Genomic DNA, 17,878 nt, shown 5'->3' on the forward strand with positions numbered 1-17,878 from the left:
ATGCAGAAGCCCCACATTGGGGTAGTGGAGGAGCTGCAATTTGACCCCGGGTTTGCCTGACCCCAGTGCCTGGGCACCCTTGCAGGTGGCTAGTGTGCAAGTAAGAATTAATGAATAGGTCAACCAGCTGGATGCAGGGACAGAATCGGGCCCATCCTCTGCCTTCCTGGGCTGCATTTGGGAAGGACCAGGGACTGAGCACCCAGCATTTGCAAGCCGGAGGACACTGGTTCTGGTGCGTGGTACTGGGGGCTGGGCCTGCGCAGCCTGAGTGGGCGGCAGCACGTGATCACCTGCAGCTGCAGAGCAGTGGTGAGCCAGGCAGCATCACCGGCTCAGCTGACCCTTCCCGGTACACAGGGCCTGGCCATCTTGTGCCCAACCCTGGTAAAGCACCATTTTGTTTCTGCCTCACCATTTGCTTCTCCTGTGTTGTTTTGTGAGCTGTCTGAGATGTGCATCATTCTTCTGTATTTGGAGGGGGACATGGAGCCCAGTTAGAAGATACCTGGTGCCTAGGAAAAAGCCTACTCAATTTCCCTTGAAAATATCTCCCTTGACCCCCACCGAATGCTTTTTCTCAGTCCTGATTGTCCTGCCTCTGAGCATTTCATCCTGGGTTCTACACTGGGGTGCATTCCAGCCCTGTCGGTCATTATATTGCAAAGTGATGGATAGATGTACGCCCTTTTGAGAGCTTTAATTTATTATCATGACTTCAGGAATCATACAGGATATTCAGGAAATGTTAACATATTGACTTTTCACAGAAACGTGAAAGGGGTTATATGTTTGGGATTACTCAAATTATCAGCAATTTCAATCAGCTTTTTTATGCGCCATTCAGAGAGCAAAATTAGAAGTGCTTGTGTTTGCATTCTACAATGTATTCAAGATAATTAAAAATTAGCCTGTGAAATCATAGAGATCTTTACAGTAGCAGCAAGGATTTGGAAGGAACATTTCCCACTAGGCAAATGAACTGGACTTTTCTGAGAGTAAATACGGAATCGGAATCCAGCAGCACATCTTATTAAAACTACGAGCATTTCATGTTCACCTCTCTGTGGCTGGCCACCTTCCGCAATAGTCACCCTGGCCATCTCTTATTAGCAACCTGCAGGAAAATAACTAAAAATAAGCAGCTGTAGAAATGATTATTTAAGCCTCTAAGAAATTCCTCCTGATGACTGTGCGTGACTGTGCGGTGGCTGCGCTCTCCCCGGTCCTGTCTCAGTTCGGCTGCACGTCTCTGCTGCTGCTTTAAGACTGCAGAGCGCCCCAGCGGCCAGAGGCAGGGGAGGGGTCCCTGCTCGCCTCCGCGCTCGGCTTCACTCGCCCGGCTCGCAGGCAGGGAAGGTTGGCAGAGGGATCCATGTGACTGAGGCCGGAGCACGGCAAAGATGAGCCTGCCCGCCCGCCTGCTGCCTGGATGCGGAGGGTGAGGGCTGGCGCACGGGAGGCCGCTGGCTGCGCATTCTGGGCACCGGGTGCCCGGGATGAGCTCACGCCCGCGTCTGCGGCTCTCTCCACCTGCCGACCTGCCGGGGGCCCACTGAGCTGACGGCGCACCTGGGCTCCGGCCGCAGCGTGGGGCGCGGCGCCCGGGAGCAGGTGTGCAGGAGCGCAGCGCGCGGCGAGCGCAGCCCTCGCTCCGGAGCCCGGCCGCGCCGCGTGCCCGGGCGGCTAGGCAGCGGCAGCGGCGGCGGCGCCGGCGGCGCGTCCTCGGCAGGCGGCGGGCGGCGGGCGGGCGGCGGCCCCCGGGCAGGTGCCGAGCGGCGAGCGGAGCCGGGCCGGGCGGAGCGCAGGGGGCAAGGCCGGCGCGTCGCTCGCGGGAGGCCGGGGAGCGGCAGGGGCATGTGGATACTGGCTCTCTCCTTGTTCCAGAGCTTCGCGAATGGTGAGCCTTTCGGTTTGTGATGAATTTCATTCCTTATCATTGACCCGGGGGGCGGGGGATGGCATTGGATGCATGGGTAAAGTCTTCTTTCTTTTTCCTCTTCATCTGTGTTTAAATTTTCGTGCTTTTATTTATTTTTTAAATATTATACTTGTTTTTTCGGGGAGGAGAGGTGGCAATGGAGAGGCCGGGGAGAAATTGCTCTGTAATCATTGGAAGGCGCTTACCTAGCCAAGTGACAGCTCAGAGCCTAACTCCAATACTAGAGAGCTGCCTCATTCAGAATAAACCAGGTCTGGTGACAGAAGGAGAGACAGGAAGATCGCCACTTTGAATATTACAACCTGGGAAAGGGATATGACATTCCAAGTGCACGCAGGTGGAGGGGTCAATGAGGAACATCTCCCTTCAGATTCAGTGCTTTTTGAGATTTTTCAAACACGTAATTTCATGCTAGTACAATGTATCTCCAGCACCAAGGAGGGCTTTAAGAAAGATCTGTCCTTCTGTGCACCCCGTGCTGCTTCATGCTCCTCACAGTCGTTTATGTAAAAATATGCACTGATAAGCATTACATCATCTGAAATGTTGACAAATTAAAAAAAAGAAACACCTGTATAGTAGTAAAAATGAAATCAGTGAATATTGTAAATAGCATTTCTTTCCTCATGCCCAGCCAATATTATATTTTGAAATGATTTCTTCCTGGGTATTTAGAAAGCTATTGCTCTTGACTGAGTCAGACCCAATTAGTAAGTGTGACTGCACCTTAGGCTGTCTGTCACCGCGTAAATATGAACTTACATGTATGAATGGCTTCCTCTCTTGTGGGAACCAGAGGAAATTGTCATCATTTGACATCGCCTGGGAGTAGCTACAGCTTAAATTCCCATTTCAAATTTTGAAACACACATCTGCATAAAATGTATAACCTGCTGACAGTTGAAATTAAACCATTAAGCAGAATCCCCTAGCCAGAAGAGAGGGGAGAGAGAGAGAGAGAGAGAGAGAGAGAGAGAGAGAGAGAGAGAGAGAGAGGAGGGAGGGAGGGAGAGAGAGAGGGAGGGAAAAGAAGAAGAGAAGGTAAAGGAAGAGAAGAGAGGAAATCTGGCCCTTGTGAGAAAATACGAGAAGCAAAGGGGAGGCTCTGAGATTTTCCTGGAAGATACACAGGGAAGCTCTGCATGTTGGCTGCAAGGCAGTGCATTTTCTTTACCTACCTAGACAGTACCTAAAGAATCAACATACCAACAGGCCAGAAGAAATGCATGAACATTGTCAATTTTTTTTAAAAAATGGTGACTACGAAAAGGTGGAGTTGAAAGAAGGTGGTATCAAAATGAACATGAAGATGATACTTTCTCTCCAATATAACCTAAAGCAAAGTGTTTGAAACTTTCATTTTGAGATTTCCTAGCAGGAAAGAATTGCAACAAGTTCTGACAAGACACCCATCTTTCCCAGAGGGCACTGTACCTGTCCTGTGTCCTCCTGGGAATTTCCCTTCGGGGACAGATCTGCTTAGGGAACATGTGGAGATGTGTTGGGGAAGTCAGCCCTTTCTGCTCTTCCGTTAATGCAACCTGCTAAGAAATGTACAGATGCCTACAGAGGTGTTCCAAAGACACAGAGCCTTGACAGCCTGTTTCACCTGTCAGGGAGGACCTTTCTGAACTCCTTGGAAAGGCCTGGGTTATAAGGTGAAACAAAATTTGCACCCCACTGGGAAGTGTGTGTTTCAGGATGACGAAAGAGGCTGTGCTGGTTGTCATCAGCCAGTATTTATTTACAGTGTAAGCATTTTGTATGACAAAATGGTATGGAAGAATTTATGATACTGATACAGAGTGTTAGCCTCTGATACACAGATGCTGTATATGTGTGTGACTTTTTTCTGAATTAGCATTTCATAACTAAAATAAACAATCATAGAAATAATTGTATATGGTAATACAATTATAGAAAACCTCAAATATTCTTCAATATGAAAAATACATGCAAAAATTATGTAGGTGCTCATATAGTGAGTTCTGTATTATTTCAAGACTTTTAAAATCAACTGATAATCACCATTATTATTACTGTAATAAATATAGGTAGATGCCACACTATTAGACATAAACAGCAAACACAAATGAATATTTTACATTACTGTATTATGTATTCTGATCCAATCTAGCAGAACGCTATGGAACTATCTTGTATAAAAATGCCCCTCTCTTTATATGATCAAGCATGAAAAAATAAAAAGCCTGACTGTAAAGCTTTAGGATCTTTGAAGGGGGAGGGGAAATCAGCTTTAAACAGTTTTCTAAGGCATGGTGTTCATTACGTACTGGGGAAAGGATCATAAAATATATAGACATGTTGAAATAAGAGTCCAGTTTGGAACTATGCCTGTTCGTAAGACCATATTTCAAAAATATAAGAGTGAATGCTTTCTACCTATCTGAATTAAATTTTAAAAAATGGAGAAGTATTTTTGTCAACAACTGTCATATTTTGTTATACCTCAATTTTGAAAAATTTCTGAATGTGTGTGGTTAAAGATTGATGAATTCTAATACCTAAACTGATTATTGCTAGGCCTCAGGCATCAAAATACCTGACATGATAACTTTTTTTTTTCATTTGTAAAAGATTATGCAGTTTAATATTTGGGACTGTTAGAAAAAGCCCACAATACATCTGCATTTTAACAGTAGATGACAACATTTTTCTTATTGATGTGTCGGAAGTACAGTTATTTCTTAGTAAAAGTATGATTGCTAGACAGGCTGCAGACAGTATTTTTGGGAAAAAAAAAAAAAAAGAAGAAGTCATTGACCAGGCCTTTAATGGGTTAAACCCTTAAATGAATGACCTCACCTGATAAGGTGCAGTAATCGTGTTTTAAAGCAATTTGTTCTGCCATGTTCTGGAAGTACACGCGAGCTTCTGTTACAGTGCAAGACGCCAAGGTACACGTATGTGCAGACACTCACCCACACACGTCCCTCAGTGTCTTCTCAGCAAAGCTTCCTACTGCATTGTGTTTCATCACCATTTCTGCTGGTTTTAACCCCAGAGCACATTCTAGTTTAAAATTATTGCTAAAAGCAGAGCCGGGCCTTCAGACAAGCAGAATGATAAAGAATCAGATTTATTATATATAATATATTTTTGCTAGTATCCTGGCATCTCTGTTTTTACACACACACACACACACACACACACACACACACACACACACAGACTCACACACATGCATTCCTGACATCATCTTTTCCTGAGCCGTGGGATTTTGAGCTCTACTGCATCCGCTTTCATGGGACCTGAGCATCGTGGAGATTAGAGAGGGTGGGGTGATGGGAGTAAGAAGGTGCTCATTAAAGAGAAGGTGAGTATGCAGCACCTTTGAGCTTCATCCATTCACTTGATAGGAAATTACAGAGCACACACTTGCTATTTTATTTAATTAGAAGCAGACCTTTGTAAATACAAATGCACCTTAAGGACTTTGAAGGTGATTTTTATTTAATTCACATTAAAGGAAAGGAAGGAAATGTGTGTAAGGAAAAAATGTTATCAGGTGAACAATTTCAGGGCTGCCTCCCCTTCCCTTTCTACCCCATCTTTATTAAGCAGATTAAAAATCTATCCATAATCTCAGGGTTTACCTAAAATTCCTAGGGCTTTTAACTTAAGCTGCATGCCCCTCCAAGATGCCCTCTGTAGGAAAACAAAACGCCACGCAGACCTTTAATAAATGCCAGTGGATCCTTTTCCACTTTTTGACTCTCTCCTTTGTCACTTTGGTGTGACCATGGTTTGCTGCCTCAGGGGATCAGTGAGTCATGGGGGCTGAACCCACGCAATAAGGCATTTTGGTAGGAGAACTAATTTTGACTAAAATATTTGCCAATTTTAATCCCCAATTCCTGGACCTCCAGGTAGCTGGCAAGGTATTTTATCTTAGATGTGTCTGGGGTAAGGGGCATGGAGTATTTTGACAAGAGACTCAATTCAATGCGTATTAAAACTTGATTGAGAGAGAGAGAGAAAGAGAGGGAGGAGGTCACTTTATAAAGAAAGACCTGTGAACACTAGAGTGGAAATTTATGTTTGCAAAAGAAAATGATGGGTTTCTCAAGTGGGTGCATTTACAAAATCTGTGGCATCCAGGTTTCATAAAATTAGCTGAATTCTACGGGCAAGATTATGAATGTGACTCATAAATAATTACTAGGTAGTGAAAAAGAATGTATTTTGCATTAGGCATTGCATTCCATAGTATTTCAGAAACGAGCACTTCGATTTCCCTGGTTTCCATGCGTGGCCCACCTCACCAGAGCAGGGCAGGCACCCAGGGGTGTGCCCACACAAACGAGCACGTCTGGGCATTTCTTGGCTGCTGCACTGAAGTGCACGCTGGGCCTTGGTGCCCGCACCCTCGGCCTGGGAGATAGGGAGGTGGTGCTACCTGCATGCCGATTGTGTCCCCGCCATAGGACACTAGTGGGCGGCAAACCTCACAAGACTCTTGCAGCCAGCCTTCAGCAGAGCCAGCAAACCCAGCAGCCGCCGAGGGAGGACTGCTCCATGCAGATGGTCAGGGGCTTTCTTCTGAAGACGCCATCCCACGCTGTCTCAAGTTCAGGGCGCCCAAACTCACGTGTCGTAGAGTTCGTCTAACAGGAACTGTGCAAAGGCAGCCGCAGGCCAGGCGGAGTCCGGCAGCCTTTGTTTTCAACTGTGCAGCGGAGGAACATGTTCACAGCAATATCTAGAAACCCGGAAGGTGCCCAGAAAGGAAACAGAGGTGTTGCAGTGGGTAGCGGGCCCGCAGAAGGGTGCATTTGCACCCGCTTTCCAAAGCCGCAAGGGAGCCCCGGCGTGGCGCGCGCCTCGGAGGTGGCAGCTCCGGGAGCAGCTCTGCGCCTGATTGGCTGACCTTCCAATGTCATTCCAGGAGCCGCCGCTTCTCCTGCTGATGGTGACAGGGGTGATGCTGACGTGCCCGCTCCTCCGCAGTCCATCAATCTCCGCAGGCAAGGCTCCGGGACCGGGAGCCCCCTTCCTTCTCCCCCAGGCCCACTGGAAAACACCTGTTCCCCTGGACCGGGGGGTTAATGCTTCATGTTCCAAAGACCTGGGCACAAAAATGCTCATCTTCTCTCTCCCCGCCCCTCCCCCCCCAACTATATTTATGTTCTTTTCTTCAATGTTGTGAAAATGCAAGAAAATTCAAAGTTGCATTTCCCTTACCGAATCTATGGGTTAAGATAAGGCAGTGGGAGTGGAAGATTCCAGCAGCCCCACGGAGTATCCACTATGTCGTTCTGAATTCAAAGGGTGGAGCACACGGATGTTTTCTGCAGGTGACGCAAGGTCTGTCAAGGTGGCAGGAGGGAAGCAGGGACAGGATTTTGGTTTGGAGGTCAGACAGCTTCTGACCAGGACATTCAAAAGGGTTGAGTTTCAGAGATCTACCCCTGAAAAATCCATTCCCTCGATATTATCTTTTTTCTTAAAATCTTGGCTGTTGCCTTGATGGTGTCTATGGTAATCGTTAACCCTGCATTTAGGTAATGCTGATTTCACTAGTGACTACCTCTCTCACTAGATAGACAGGAGCCTCCACAGTCTGAGATGGGTGTGAAGCTTGAGCATGTCCTTAGCAAAGAGCACAGCACATGGTATGGAGTGGTGGAAATAGATGATGTTCCTTATGGAATGAAAGGATGAAGTGACAGGCAGAGCCTTTCTCCCCTCCTTAACTCACCTGCCTCCCTCCCATCCACCTCTCTCTTCTGCCTCTAGCTGATTGGCTTCCCATCCTAGTTTTCTTTGCTGGCCTTGCCCTTCTGGTCCCCATCTTGAAATCTGATGGCTAAACCATTGGACTCTTTTGCTACCCACCTTTTTCTGTCGTAGTGACTCAATCACGGTGAAAAATGTTTATTTTCCAGAAATGCTTGTGGCTTGGGGCATTTTCTTCTCTTTTCAAAAACAGATTCACGTTTCGAGTATCTGATGGGACTTTATCACTGTTGCACAACAGCTATATAATTGCTTTAGGTGCTCTTCCTGCCGTGCAGTGGGTCAAGTGTCACGGACAATAATATCATCCATGTGCTGGACCCCTTGTTCTCAAGTGTATGCTGCTAAATGGCATGATTTAAAATTCCTATACAATGTTTATTGCCCTGTCGCATTTTGAAAGCCAGCCAGAAACATCGAACCGACATTTAGGTTCCCCCCGCCTCAGCTCCTGGGAATTCATTTCTTCATCAAAGAGCCACGCAGGACATCAAAACGAGCTTAGTTTCTCAGGCCTTAATCATCTTTAAAAAGTCATACTGCTGTTTTCTTAAGCATCTCATGGATTTATGGTTTTTTGTCATTATCTTTATTCTTATTTTGCAGATTCAAATATGACAGTTGGTATCTTCATGAAAGTAACATGAAAGGATAGGTTTTAATCATTGTTAAGGTTGATTTTTGTCCAAATATAAAAATCAAATTAAGTGTCTTATAGCTTACAGTATTTATCAGCTTTTGATTTTTGGAGATCTCTATTTGTTCTATGTGATCAACGCGGAATTTTTAAAAAATCATGCAACTGGATTAATTTTTGGTCTTTAAGCCCCCTGGATTATGTAAATGTATATTATGGTTTAACAGAGAGGGATGAATGGGATTGAGAAGATATATGTCAAGATAAGAAGAAGGAAAGAGGCTACTACACAGAGGGATGGAATGACAGGGATTAATGAATCTTGCCTGTATCCCTAGTTATTTTTTTTTTACTGAGAAGACAGTGAGTAAGATTTAAGAGTGAGCAAGCAGTCCTATTTATAGAAAGCTGTTTTTAAGTGCAGCCGCAAAGACAGTGAAAGAAAGAATTGAAAATGCAAGAGATCACCTCCATACTAAATGCTAGCTTCCCCTAACGTCCCAGCTCTGTACAGCATTTTGTAGGAGAGAAAAAAAAAAAAGCATACCAACCCTTGCAGAAATATTATGAAATCTCTTTGGACTCTCTGCAGAATATTCTAGAAATGCTCTCAGTCTTTAAATCTATGTTAGGCTTGGGAAGCTGGGGGTGAGGAAGCAATATATATATTATCTGGAAACAGCTTTAGATCTGAACAAAAGACTGGAGGTGAAGGGAGGACATCAAACTTGCAGCACTGCTACAAATATTTCTTCTGTAATAAGTCTTGCCTTTCTTAAAGATGTTTCACAGCAGGATAGTAGGAGGGTGAAATCTGCATACATGTTTAGAGTAAAGCAATTACTGAGGGAAGAGTTCAAATGTAGGATCCTGTGATTATCACAAGTCCCTTCTTGTTAACCTGTTCTCAAACTCTTGGGTTTTAAATTGCAAGATATGAAGTCCTTATTTGTCAGTCTGTATGGGGCAGACAATATCACCCCAGGCATTGTGATTGACACAAATGTTATTGGACAAGGGAAAAAGAATGCCACATGCTCTGAGAAATGAAATAGTCTTTTTAAGATTCCATATATAAGTGAGATCATGGATTTTGTGTGTGTGTCTGGCATATATCACTTAGCTAATGTCTCCCAGCTTCCTTAAGTATATACAATTTAACATAAAAAAAAGAAATGAAATAGTCTTCCTTTCTAGGACTGTATTTGTTCCTTATAGCATTCTGGGTTTACTGGTTCCAAGTGGGCTTTAGGTTTTATTAATAGTAGAATCGTTGAATTTGTATGCAAATACTGCTGATTTGCAAGTTGGAAATCTGGACAAAAGTCAGGTCCTGACCTGCCCTAGAAGATGATGCTGTGGAAAGTGTTTGCCTTTTGTCTTATAAAGAACCATCTGTAAAATGGATCATTTTGTCGCTAGTCTCTCCAGACTATGAGATTGGCATTTTGATAAGGTGATGGAAAGAAATTTGAACTATTTAATTACTGATTTTGATTCATACAAGTCTTGACTCTTTAATATTAAAAGGAAGAAACAGGAAACAGTTTTAAGTCTGGTTTTACACAAAATCTGCATTTTTTCCCACTGAAAATAATACAGTAAAAGCCAGTGTATAGTTCTTTCTAAATACCCTTTCTCATTATTGGATGCTTCTGCAAAACAACAGTATGGTGATACCCCCCCCAGTGATGACCTTGATGACCTTAGGGTCCCAAAGTGGCTTCAGCATTATCATGGAGTCAACACAATGATCAGGTTGAAGCTGGTGTTAGGACCAGTGTGAGTAGGTCACAGGGGCAGAGGGGAGCTGTTGGGAGGTAGCCCATGCTGTGCACTGAAGATCCATCCATGCCACTTCAGGTGGGTGATTGCAGTGGACTCTCATACCATTGATTACTCATGCTCATATTGAGTAAAGCATTGATTCTTCTCATGAGCATGAACTGCTGGACGATGGGAACATTTCTATGATTGTATCATAAGAGAAAGACAAAGTAGAAAGATAATTAGAACTGCTGCAATTCTATCTGTATTTTGATTTTATTTCTTATTTTAAATACAAAAGACTGAGCTATATTTCCTATATAATAAGGAAACTTCTTACTTTCAGGAAATACACTTTCTCATGAGAGAAACTCAAGATTCAATTATTTTCACAGTAGCCCCACTGTGGTGTGATTTGATCTTGGGTTCCATAGAGATACGGAAAATCCAAGTCCTGATCTGCTTAATTGCCATGTTTATTTTTTAATCTTGGCTGTAGAGCGTTTTTAATAACTGATACGTAGCTAGCAGGGTAGAAATAACAATGCTTTGGAATATTACTTGTGAGATTTTAGGAATGAGCTGAAGACACCCAACAATAACAACAATGACCTCTACCAGCAACACAGGCACCATAGAGAAGGCACCATGGCTACTTATCACTCCTGCCAGCTGTAGTTCTTGTCAGTTCCTGCAAAGGCTAGTCATTTGTCTATTTCGTTGGCTAGTGGAAAGGAAATGCACAAGAAATGTGGAATGCTGTCTAAGGGACAGAATCCTCCCTTCACAAGTTGTTTGAGTTGGCAGCCCAAGTTAGCAACCTCTATCTGGGGCCTTGACGTGACAGCAGAATGTGGGTAGGATGATTAATTACCAGATGCGTGTGTGTACCTATTACGACTCACGCAAATCAATAGCTATTAAATCCTTGGTGGCTACTGTTTTAGAATAGGCTTGATTGAATATTTGTGTAGAAATCTGGGTAGAACCATTTTGACCTGGAGGTGATCTAGGTATTTGTTTTGGGTAAGGAACTCTCATCCATGGGTGGTTTATCTGTGTCTTGGGGGATCTCACATTATCAGCCTTTATTATTCACAGGCACGAGAGGCCCCACATTCTCCCCTATACCTCTACCGTCCCGTTGCTGAGGATGGGAGGGTAAGAATATGCTGTAGGCTTCTGTGGGATTAGATGCTTGGAGGCAGTGGAGGCAAATGTTTATAGGAAGATTGAATATGGAGGAACAGGCTGTGCCAGCCTCATAGCCACACATCCCCTCCATCCCTACATCAGGATAAGAGGAAGACCACAGTCTGCTGACACTTGAAGCTGAATATTAGTTAGTATCTCTCTATCTGGGCCTTCCCAGGTAGGGATCGAGGACACCAGTTCTCAACACCCTGGAGTTCTGGGTCTGGGAGAATGGAGAAAGAAGATACGGAAGTTTCCTGAAATGCATTTCCTCTCATTAGCCTCCTATTGGAAATTCTGATGCCATCATTCTGGGGAATGGGCCGTAGTTTGGAAACTCCTCAGGTGTTTCTAATCCCATGTGACTTTGTCATCTTTTTCCCACCACCACTAGGGTCTCCCAAGTTATAGTTTACATGTTTGTTATGTCGTCTTCCAGCTCTGATACCAGAGAATTTGATTCTGTAGCCTTGGTGTATGCACGGCCTATGAATTTGCATTATGAACACATACCTTTGCCTGTTCTGATCCACATGAACCATAATTCACCTTTGCAAAACACACACTTGCAAAGAAGCTACCCAAACAGTAGCTAGGACGTTGACCCAGTAAAGTTCCAAGTACATCTCGATGAACTGTTGGAGAACTCTGTATTGCGTGGTAATTTATTGGAAATGTCTGTATACAGGGTTAGGGCTTCACTGACCACCATAAGAATCTGGGCATGTTTCAGGATAATCGGTGCTGGGGGTTAGTAACAAGAAAGACTCTTGAGTAGAGGTGTATGTGATCCTGCCAGAGGCACTCCCAAGGTGGATGCTAGCAGCTTGCGAATCATCTGTGTATTAATATCTATCTCTTAGTGCCATCATTTTTTCTTCCAGTTTTAGCGTATTTGATATTCAGGTTTATAAGTGCTTGTGCTTTGCTTATGGTGTTGATTCCATTGTATTTCTCACATTGGTACCTTCTTCAATAGCAGCTGGAGTCCTAGCAGAGAAGCCCTTTGAAACCTACGTGTAACCATGAGGCTCCAAGCAAGAGATCCATAGTGGGAAACCATTTGGGTGACTCTGTTGAACAAGTTTAAGGGATGAGCTAGGATGAGGTGAGACAGGACAGGAGAGTGGATCTGTTTGCAGCTAGAGGTTTCGCTTTGATGCCGCCCTGGGATGCTGCACATGCCTTTGTCCAGGACACAAGCTCATTCCAGAGCCAGATCTAAAGGGCTCTGGGTCATTTGCTCTGTTGGATTTTCTTGGCTTTCTTTTAGGTAAATAATCACAAGTTGACTGTATTTATCATACAAAGCATATGTCATTATGCTAAGTTGTCAGAAAAAAGAGAGAAACTGGCATATAAGGGCATATGTGCATTTTAGACCTTGTTACATATATGACAAAATTGAGGGCAGTTATTGGTGGCAGATTAATTTTTTCAAAACATTGTGTCCTTGATTTTTGCACTAAAATAGACTCAAATGTGTGCTGGAGAGAGGCCTAAATTCAGAACCTTAAAAATATCTTTTTGTGTCCTGAGATCTTATTTTAGATAATATTAAAAATAACTTCCCCTTCTAGGCATCTTAAGTTTGATGTTATAATCCTTTGGCGATTTTATTGTGTTTCACTATAGAAATTACCTTTTAGAGTGGCTGTTTTGAAATTTAGCTTTAGAAGGAAATGGTATAAAAGCCATTGTAGGCTGAATAAATGTGAATTCTGCTTACTCATCACTACAGGAATTGGGGTAGACTGTTTCTTTGCAATAATAGTTTCCTATACTCATGTTCCTTTAAAAGGGGGTGGGCGCATTATATTAAGAAGTCACAAGCTCTGACAGGGGAATTGCAGAGGAAGATTTCAGTTTAAAGTAGCTCACAATTCCTCTCTGATTTGGAGTTTTCACAACCTACATGGTATAGCACAGACGTTCTCTTTTAAATTTTGTAGTAGAGTAGGTCAATCTTTTCCCATCTCTCTGCCACAGAAAGGGCATAAATATTTCCATCATCAGATTTAATAACCTGCATTAGACTCATGAGTAATTGTAAGTGGTGAAACACTTTCTTTATTAAAAAAAGTAAAAATGAGAGATAGTGTGACTCAGTGTTATTATTAGAACAAATCACCTTAATCCATAGAAAATATTTCTTTCGTACAGTAATAAGTGTTGAGTATTTTTCCCTGGGGTTTCTAGCATCTCTTGATAAGAATAAATATGATTAGGTCCAGCCTGACTGGTGGCCAAGGCAGGTTAAGGTTGTGCAATGAATTGATTATCGTGGAGATCCATTTGCAAGAAATGGAGGAGCAGTCTGCATTTCGCCTCTCTCTGTCTTGTTCACCTTTCTCTCTCCCTCTTTAGAAACTGGGAGCAAATATCGGAGCGTCCATGTGCTCAGTGAGAGTGGAGGGAGAAAGCTGTATTTCCCTGGGGCGTCTGGAGGCCTTCTCTGGATTTATTCGTTTCCAAAGTCACTGGTGGTTTGCTCCCTCATGGGTAGGTGGAAGACACTGCTGTGATCTCACGCCTGCTCAGGGCACATTGAAGTCTGGAACCAAGGGTTAGAGTTCTTTGAGCCTGTGAGTTTCCCCATTCAGAGGTGCTCCTGGAAGTGTCTCTCTCAAGATCTTTGATGGAGGAGGCTGGTATTTAATTATTTTTTTCTGAAGTGCAGAGGCATAGGCATTAAGGGTTATTGTAGAGCTTTAAATAGATCCATGAGAAATAAGGTAAATCCATGGAACTGGGCAACTATTATTATTATTATTATTATTATTATTATTATTATTATTATTACTACTACTACTACTTTGAGATGGAGTCTCGTTCTGTCGCCCAGGCTGGAGTGCAGTGGCGCAATCTTGGCTCACTGCAAGCTCCGCCTCCCGGGTTCCCGCCATTCTCCTGCCTCAGCCTCCCCAGTAGCTGGGACTACAGGCGCCGCCACCACGCCTGGCTAATTTTTTGTATTTTTAGTAGAGACGGGTTTCACTGTGTTAGCCAGGATGGTCTCGATCTCCTGACCTCGTGATCCGCCCACCTCGGCCTCCCAAACTGGGCAACTATTATTTTAGGCTCATTGTTTTTTGGCAGATGGAAATAAAAAGACTCCTCCCCCTATTTTTATGACTTGGTTACTTTTACAAGAAGTATGCGCCGGACAAATTGTGTTCTTCAGTGGTTCTTAACGGAGGGCAATTTTGCACCCACAGAGGACAGTGAGCAATGTCTGGAGACATTTTTGGTTGTCACACCTCTGGTTGCAGGTTGCTACTGGCATCTGGAGGGGACACTCACTGTAAGATGCTCAACACCCTGCAATGCACAGGACAGCTCCCCACGACAGAGAATGATCCAGTTCAACATATTAATTGTGCCAAGGTTGAGAACCCTGACTTAAATAGCTCAGAGTCTAGTTACTGTAACATCAGTACTGCATTTTCTCCATGGATTTTAGAGCAGTCCTGGAGAGAGAGGAGGAAGGAAAATGTGAATCTCAGTTGCAATTCCTTTGGCTGCTAAAACCATAGCTGGTGATGCTTGTCATTGATTAACTTTATTTGCTATTTTCTTCCTTTTTTTTTATGAAGAAAGGGAAGCCAAATCTGTGTTGCCTCTTTTGTCATTAAGAACATGGATGCTCAGGGTGTTCCTGGGTTCCTCCAGCCATTTCTCCCTCAAGCAATTATGCTAATTAGTGTTTGATCAGATGATTAAATTATAATGTGATTAATCCTGTGTGCTAACCACTCTGAATGCATTTTCTCTCGCTTGGTTGCCCTGTGCCCGAAGCACCCTTTGCTGCGGCTGGCGGAGGCCTGTTTTTCCCGTGGATGTGGATTTCTGTTTTCAAAGCACTGCAAATTCTCTTTGTTGCCTGGTAAAAGGGAGAGGGGATATTTTTGTAACCTGTTCTCTCAGGCAAAGGCTGGACTGGAGAGGCCTCTGGGAAATATTGAAACCCTAGTTAGAAAGCACTAATGATCTGAAGATATTAGATGTGGAGAAACGCTTGAAGAGGAGAGAGCGTCTGTGTGCACAGACAGCTGTAGTGGCTCCAAAGTCCATGAAGTCTTTTTCTCTGAGAGAGTTTTTGCTGTTTGCCTTCCTTTCCCTCCTGAGTGTCGCCTGAGTCTCTGCCTCTTGTGTATGTGGTGGCTCTGGGAGGGGTGTTCTCTGTTTATTTCAGGTTTATATTTCCTTAAAAAGGCATGCCATCATTTGGTTTTGTTTTCTGATAACACGGCTTAGGTTTGCTTTCGCATGCTGTGTACTTTGGGTGATTTTTTGAGGCTTGTTAATTTACAATGTTGACGAAATGCTTCCTAATGTAATAAAACTGGGACTGTGTAGGAAAGAATGTGAGTAGAAAATATCGATGGTAGTGTTGCCATCGATGGGTTTCTCCTCTAAGGCTGCAGATTACCATGGCTCATTGTGTAGTTTGATGAGCTTAGCAGTGATTGAATTTTTCCTTGCGCCCTATCACTTTTTCTCCCTTTATATTAGCATAACGGGGTAGTCTGGATACAAGAAATAGGAGCATGTAGAATATGTATAGTTTTTTTAAATCAAAATTTGCATGTGTTTTGATCTGGCTGGAACTCATATCCTCTTGCGTTCAAGAGCAGGCCACACGATGATACCATATATCACCATTCCAACCCCTGGGCCACAAGAATTACTCAGAGAGAGAGTAAATATCTGCATAGATTGTCACATACCCCTTCAAATATTGTGTAATCTCCTTCATAGAAATTAAAATCTCTTGGTTTTCTTTGAAGAAAGAAATTCTCCTTGTAATTATTTCCCTAAAAAAGAATGAGGGTCAAAGGAAACACGTATGTACTGGGCATCTAAAGTGTGTGGATGCTTGAGCTAACCATATGATTTGCACTCATTATGTTTATTAGCTACAATAGTAATGATCATAAAAACAATAGCTTGAATTTATGATTTATTACTAGATGTGAGTATTGTTGTTATCACCATCGTAAAGAAGGCAGGGTTAGCGTGCTCATGGTCACACACTTGTTGAATGACAGAATGAGGCCTACGCCTCTGTTCATTCTCAGTCAAATGGGTATTTTTAATTTCAGTTTTACAGACTGTGAAACCAGGGTTTGGAAATGTTGACTGTCAGGCCCTGGTCAGGTGGGAACTGTGATTTGAGAACAGCACTTTCAGCCCAGGTTGTCTGGTGTCACAGTCTTTAAATCTTCTCCCAAATAAAGCCCCATTCCTTCATTTGAAGTTTTCAAGCTGAAAATGATTATGTTAAATTTTCTTTGAAGAGTTGTTTTGGGAAAGTGAAAGATCGGTTTTTAAAAAATCGGTGTATAAATGGAAAATTCATTTACTTTTCCATGTCAGCCAATTCGCTTCCTTAAGTTAGGTATGTAAGAGACAGGTTAATTAACTTTTACCCACTTCAGAGGTGCAACTATTTCATGAGATTGCATTCTGTTGGGAAGAGTAAAATTGGAGACCAGATGACAGTTATATTACATTCGTATTACAGGATAGGATCTTTCCCCAACTCTCAAGTTTAAATCATGCATCTGTTTTTAAGTACATCATATTCCATTTGTCCTGAACTGACTACCAGTTTTCTCAGTGCCAAAATATCAGAATCAAAATATTTTTGAAATTGCTAATTAGAGGCTGAAATTGTGAGTTTTGTATCAGTTTGGGCTTTTCTGCAAAAACACCCAAATTCGTTTTGTTAGTAAGAGTCTGAATCTTATTGAAGCTGAATCATTTTACCGGAAGTGTCCACGGGACATGCGTCTTAAAGAGTTTAGAAAATACTGCCTAGACATTCTCACATATTCAGCTTGACTGAAAGCTGAGTGATAAATAAGAATAAGATATGCCTGTGTGTGTGTACATACCTGTGCCATGCTATGGTGATATTGCTCTTGCACACTGAGTTAAGGTTCAAACCAGCTACTCATATGTGATATATGTCCCCTGAGAAAGGAAATTTGCCTTCTGTGGAGTGTGTCCATTGTCTAAATGTGATGAAAATAGCCCAGTTCTCTCAGAGCTCAGAGCTTCCCTCGGCTGCTGGCTGCAAGGTGGTGGAACTCGGTTTATTGCCTGGGTGGCCCCTCTGCAGGATACACTGCATGGTGCTGGTTGGAACACTGCTGTAATGAAGCCACCACCTGGGTCCACCAGTTGGTCCCCTATCGTGACGATTGCCTTCATCCTGTCCAATCAGCCACCTCACAAACCTTGGCCAGGGATCCCATGGAGAGTCTGACTACAGAGAAATTTAAAGATATTTGATTTCTTGTCTGTGGCCTAAGCGACCTGAATTTCATACTATGACAATACTCATAGAATCACCTTTTTTTTGAGTGGTGAATGAACTTATTTATAATAATTGCTAATATTTATTGAGCTCTTATTGTGTGCCAGGAACTGTGCTAAGTGCTTTATTTTACCATCCCATTTAATTGACAAACAAGTCTTTGAGGTGCTTATTGGTATTATTTCCACTTTACACTTGCGGAAATTCAAGGCTTACAAAGGTGAATGCCTTTCCTAAAGAAGGCATACATCCA

At 43.1% G+C, this 17,878-nt stretch overlaps 1 protein-coding gene across 1 annotated transcript in view; it reads left to right on the forward strand.

Moving 5' to 3' along the window:
- The first annotated feature begins 1,732 nt into the window (after positions 1-1,732).
- The window catches only part of DSCAM (DS cell adhesion molecule), an 831,700-nt gene continuing 815,554 nt past the window's right edge, over positions 1,733-17,878 (forward strand). The window contains exon 1 of the mRNA XM_028845317.2: positions 1,733-1,900. Coding sequence (XP_028701150.1) covers positions 1,858-1,900 — 43 coding nt within the window. The 5' untranslated portion in view covers positions 1,733-1,857. The remainder of the gene's footprint in view (positions 1,901-17,878) is intronic.

This window comes from Macaca mulatta, chromosome 3, assembly GCF_049350105.2.
Source record: "Macaca mulatta isolate MMU2019108-1 chromosome 3, T2T-MMU8v2.0, whole genome shotgun sequence".
Lineage (NCBI taxonomy): Eukaryota > Metazoa > Chordata > Mammalia > Primates > Cercopithecidae > Macaca > Macaca mulatta.